Source organism: Cicer arietinum, chromosome 3 (assembly GCF_000331145.2).
Source record: "Cicer arietinum cultivar CDC Frontier isolate Library 1 chromosome 3, Cicar.CDCFrontier_v2.0, whole genome shotgun sequence".
In the NCBI taxonomy this organism is placed as follows: domain Eukaryota; kingdom Viridiplantae; phylum Streptophyta; class Magnoliopsida; order Fabales; family Fabaceae; genus Cicer; species Cicer arietinum.
Window position 1 is genome coordinate 5,169,340 of NC_021162.2, and position 5,891 is coordinate 5,175,230.

The 5,891-nt window shown below is 31.1% G+C and overlaps 1 protein-coding gene across 1 annotated transcript; it reads right to left on the reverse strand.

Moving 5' to 3' along the window:
- Nucleotides 1-258: 258 nt before the first annotated feature.
- Nucleotides 259-1,059, reverse strand: LOC140919632 (uncharacterized). The gene has a single exon (XM_073366228.1). The coding sequence runs from the start codon at nt 1,057-1,059 to the stop codon at nt 259-261; it is 801 nt and encodes a 266-aa protein (XP_073222329.1).
- Between the last annotated feature and the right edge of the window lie 4,832 nt (nt 1,060-5,891).

Below are 5,891 nucleotides of genomic sequence, written 5' to 3' on the forward strand. Positions count from 1 at the left end.
CGAATTTCACTCTACTTCGCGTGGCTTGATTGATCTTCACAAACCAATCCTTTCTTCCCGTCATATGTGTCAAACAACCTGAGTCCAAGTACCACTCATTTCTCCCTTGGGCTCCATCTCGAACTGTTACCATTGCGCTTTTCTCCGAATGCGTTATTGCAGATTTTCTTGCACTGCAATAGTTGCTGTCCAACAACTTCCTCTTGTCACAGTTGCTGTCCAACACCTCTTTGATGCCATAGTTCTCTTCCGTGATCATTACAAGAACCGTGTTATATAATTCACGTCTTGCCTAGCAACCTTAGCCTCATCCGCATAATTCTCCCTTGGTTTCGCTCTACACTCTCTTGCGAAATGCCCAAGCTTTTGACAATTGTAACACTTCTTAGTGCTTTTGTCGAACGACTTGTAGTTGTCTTGACCACCACCTTTGGAACTGCCCTCACATTTCCTTGAATTTTGTGACTCTTTTCCATCAAAATTCTGGAAGTTTTTCTTTCCTCTAGAAGACCATTTCCCTTTCGATTTCTTATTCTTCTCGTTGAAACGGGCTTGAAAAGCAACTTCCGCTTTGGCTTTATCGTTTCCTCTTTCGTCCATCCTTTGTTCATGAGCTTCCAATGAACTTTGAAGTTCATCTTTCGTCATCGTCTTGAGATCCTTCGATTCCTCAATCGCCACCACAATATTATCGAATCTTGGTGTTAAAGAACGCAATACCTTCGACACAAAATTCTGTTCGGAAACGACTTCACCACACGACTTCATTTGATTCCCCAAGCGTGTCACACGCGTCACGTAATCGTTAATCGTTTCCTTGTCTTCCATTTGAAGTAACTCAAACTGTCGCTTATGAGTTTGTAACCTCACCACCTTCGCCTTATCCGCACCAGCATAAGCTTTCTCAAGAATACCCCAAGCTGTCTTCGCTGAGTCGCAATCGCCAACTTTTTTGAAGTTGTCACTATCGACGCAAGAATGGATCAAGAAAAGGGCCTTGTAGCCTTTCTTCTTATCTTCCTTGAATTTCGCTTCTTGATATCCAAACAAAACTTTCATTTGTTTGTGCTATTTGTCATAATTTTTTGGAAGGTTGGTACGAATTTTGTCATTGGAAACGGACATGATTGCAGCGAAATTGGATCTGAACCTTGCTCTTGATGCCAAATGTTGGAACACTATCAAGAATGGAGGGTGAATCAATGGTGAAAATTGATAATTGAAAATTGTGGTGTTTTAGAAAATGATGGAGAAAAGAGAGAGATTATGGAAGAGAGTTATTTTCTGATTTTCATTAGTATATCAAAATGGTATTAGTTTTTAAAACTATACACACAAAAGTATTTATATGGGGTACAATGTGGAACCAAATTAATTTGGCCCAAAACAACAACATTGGAATTATATTTAACTTCCAATAAAGAATAGTATCACACTATATCATATATCAATAGTTAACATGTAAAATTTTGCTAATAGTTAGTAGTTGAGTTGCTAACTAGAGTGTTAGAGTTTGTTTGTTCGAGATTAGTTAGTTTATCATTTGATAATAGGTAGTTTATTTATATATAGAGCTTATTGTATTAGTTTTATTATATTTTATTAGTATAAATTTTAAGAGAGAATAAATTGAGCAGATATATGAGAAGAAAAGAGGTACATACATGGAGAGAGGAGAAATGCCAAATGAGATGTAGTTTCTAAAAAACATAAATGTGTGATGATATTTTAATAATTTATCACTATTATTATGATAATCTATCATTATTATTATTATCAATATATAGTTATTGTATATATAAAAAGAAAATAAAAAATAGAGGGGATGTTGTGGCCCTGCCCACTACCAAGAAGATCCATCGCTGAATGTACTATCAATATTTGTTATGAGTATATTCATACAATAAATTATAAATAATGTATTATAATTTTCTCATTTTTCTACCAAATAGATATTAGGTCATTGATGATTTACATTTTTATGATTAATGCAGTCACAACCATTAAGCACACATAAAATCGTTAAGTACACGAGTTTATTTAAAAAATTAAGAAAATTTTGGATTTCAATTTTGCTGATTTTAAATTAGGATTAACGGTAAAAACATTTACAAACATAAAATCACAAACTTGACTCCAAAAGATAAATAAAGGACTATCTTGTTAAAAAAAAAATTAAAGAACTAATTTGTAATTTTCATGTAACTTAAAGAACAACATGACAAATTATTAGCAAATAGTATATCCGTTCTTCATTTTTTATTATTATAAAATTTATTTTTACTAAAAATAGTAGGAGTCTATGTTGAACATTTGTTAAGAAGTCTATAAAAATAATAATAATAATAATAATAAATTATATTAATAATAATAATATTAATAATAATATTAATAATAATAATAATAATATTAATAATAATATTAATAATAATATTAATAATAATAATAATAATAATAATAATAATAATAATAATAATAATAATAATAATAATAATAATAATAATAATAATAAAATGTGCATGTCATCAAATTTAGTCGAAGCAATTAATTTCATTAACGTTAAATATGTTCAAGGATCAATTAGAAAGTATCATGAAATAAGTGTGAAATATTTATACCACCATAGATACCAAATTACAAATTAACACTAAAAATAAAAAAAATAAAGTATTCAACAATACAAAATTACCAATGAATTACCATTACGTACCATTACCGATCTATATTAAATCAATATATTTTTCTTTAAGAAAAATAAATCAATACCTTTAATATTTTACTTAATCACAAAATAAATCATTCCATAGAGATAGTCATGTCACATAATAATAAAGTAATGTAGTATACCGTTTGCCAAAAATGAAGAAAGAAATATTGCTGTCAATTATAAACTAATATCGTAAATTTTGTTACTCAATGTGACAAAAAAAATTAATTTGTTCATTTAAAAAATATTTTCACAAACTTAAATATTAATGGTACATTAATTTTTTTCCATTTTGATTCTTTTGAGGCTTCAACCTCTGTCTATATAAATATGTTAACATGTTTTATCAATGTCATGTAAAATTAACCTCTTATTTCTTTGCAAAAAAAGAAAAAGAAAAACACTTCATGTTACAATGGAAAAAACATTGAAAATGATGTTAAAGATGATATTGCTGTTTGTTGTTATTGCTACTATCTTGATGGGAAGTGTGCATGGAACACGAGCAAACAAGTACATTGATTGTACCCCACTGCGAGAAGCATGCATTATCAACAAAAGATGTTGTCATCTACCCAATGTTTTTTCTACAAGTCCACAGTTTTAAGAAATATTGTAGTATTCCTTACATAATAAGATGTAATAAAATGATATGAAATGAATAAGATATTATGATTCCTTATTTACTATTTATGTTGCAATTTATTTTATCTTTTACAATCTATTAAAATCAAGATGTAAATAATGTAGACTACAAGTTTTTGATGAAGACAAAGATCAACCATTATGGTCAAAGCAACAACCTCAAAAGGAAGTTCAAATATCTTCATTAATAAAGCTTCAAATCCAAATATTAAATGTTAAAATGTAAAGGTGTATGATGCAAACCAATACTTCAATTACATGAGAACAAGTCATATTTGCATATGCATATAAAGTATTTTCAAAAGTCAAAATAGCATTAACAAAGTCTTAAAACTAATATTTTTGACAAAATACATAAGTGTATTCGAATACAAGATCCTGTATTCGAATACAAAGAGAAGCAAAAGTCTCAAAGTTGTATTCGACTAGGACTATGTGTAGTCGAATACACTTCAAGTCAGTGGCCAAAATCCTTATATCTGTATTCGACTACAAAGTAAGTAAGTGGCAAATTTTCACTAATCTGTATTCGACTACACTCATGTATTTGAATACAAAGTGTAATTTTTGAATATTTTTGAACATTACGAAGAGGTGTATTCGAATTCACACATTCTGTATTCGAAAACAACTGGAAGCAATACACTTTTTCAGATCTGGAATGGCTCTAGATCATTGTATTTTTTCATCAAACCTCTTGGATCAATGGCCACAAATCTGAAGAGATGTTTATGGAGTATAAATACCCCATAACTTCATATCAAACATGACACAATCCTTGAATCAATACGTTGAACAACTTTGAACAAAATTATGATTTTTTACAAAGTACTTGCATTTCATTTCCATATCATTTAGAAAGGTTCTCAAGTACTTGAATTATTATTGGATTGTTTATCAATATACCTCTCCTTATTCTTATTCAAGTCATATTGTATCACTTGTAAAAGAAAGTAATACTTTCTTAAAAGTAGCTTAATCTAAGATAGTGGTGTGCTATCTTAGAAGTGTTGTTAGAAGTTTGTAGCAAGAATCCCAGGGTGGGAGTTGTAATTTTCTGACAATTAGTGGATCAATCTCTTATGGTGTGCAAGAGGACTGGACGTACCCTTGGTTATAAGGGGAACCAGGAAAAATGTATTGTGATCATCTATTTGCTGCACCTTACTATTAGTAGACATTATATTAACTCAGAAAATTCAACTACCATATCACTGAAAACAAGAAAATTTACTAACACCTAATTCACCCCCCATCTTAGGCGTACTTCTATACTTACAATTGGCATCAGAGCAGGTTCCGGTAATTTGCTCCTCGATCCTTATTAATGGCTTCCGCACAACAAGTTTTTAGAGATGGTGGTAGTAGTAATAAACCACCATGTTTCGTTGGTGAACACTATGATTTCTGGAAGATACGTATGCAAGCATATCTTGAGGCACAAGGAGATGATATATGGGAAACGGTAGAAAACGGTCCCTATGTTCCAACAACAGTTATCAATAATAAATAAGAAGTAAAGATAAAAGTCTCATGGATAGATGATGACAAAAGGGAAGTATTGTTTGATAAAAAGGCCATAAACATGTTACAATCGACACTTGGAATGGACGAATTTTTCCGTATATCTCATTGCAAAACAGCTAAAGAAATCTGGGATACACTTGAAATAACACACGAAGGAACTATTGAGGTAAAACGTTCCAAACTCAACACATTATCTCAAGAGTATGAATTGTTCCGAATGCAGCCTAAAGAATCTATTCTGGACTTGCAGAAAAGATTTTCTCATCTGACCAACCACTTGACGGCTCTTGGAAAAACCTTCACTAATGATGAATTGAACCTTAAAGTTCTGAGATCATTAACAAGGGCATGGCAACCTAAAGTAACGGCAATTTCTGAAAAGAAAAGCCTATCGAAGATGTCTCTTTCTGCACTTTTTGGAAAACTCCAAGAACACGAAATCGAACTTGGAAGGTTAGAACAAAATGAAAGTCAAGAAAAGAAGACCAAAAACATTGCTCTAAAGACCGAATCAAGAGAACAAATAAAAGACGAAAATTCAGATGAAGATGAAAATATTACGTTCCTTGTTAAGAAACTTGGTATGTTTCTTAAAAATGACAGTACTTTCAAAAGGAAAAGTTTTAGGAAGAAAGATAGTTCTACTTCAAATCAAAACTCCACTTGCTTTGAATGCGGAAAATAAGGACATATCAAGGCAGATTGTCCAAACCTTATTAAGAAAAATGCCACCAAAAAGAAAGATTTCAAGAAGGCATACATAGCTTGGGAAGACAACGAAGTAAGTTCATCTTCATAAACAGAAAGTGAAGAATGCGCTAATGTTGCATTGATGGCATCACATCAATAAGATAACGAAGAAGAGGTTAGTAACGCAGACTCCCTTCATCTTCATAAAACTAATAGTGAATTGATTCTAGAATATAATGAGGCTCAAAACGCCATCAAGGAACTACTTATTGAATGTAAAAATTTGTTCAAACTAGTGTCAACACAAAAGAGACAAATCTCA

Bases quoted from the DNA above. Each gene is read 5' to 3' on its own strand.
- LOC140919632 (XM_073366228.1), bottom strand. From the start codon at position 1,059: ATGAAAGTTTTGTTTGGATATCAAGAAGCGAAATTCAAGGAAGATAAG.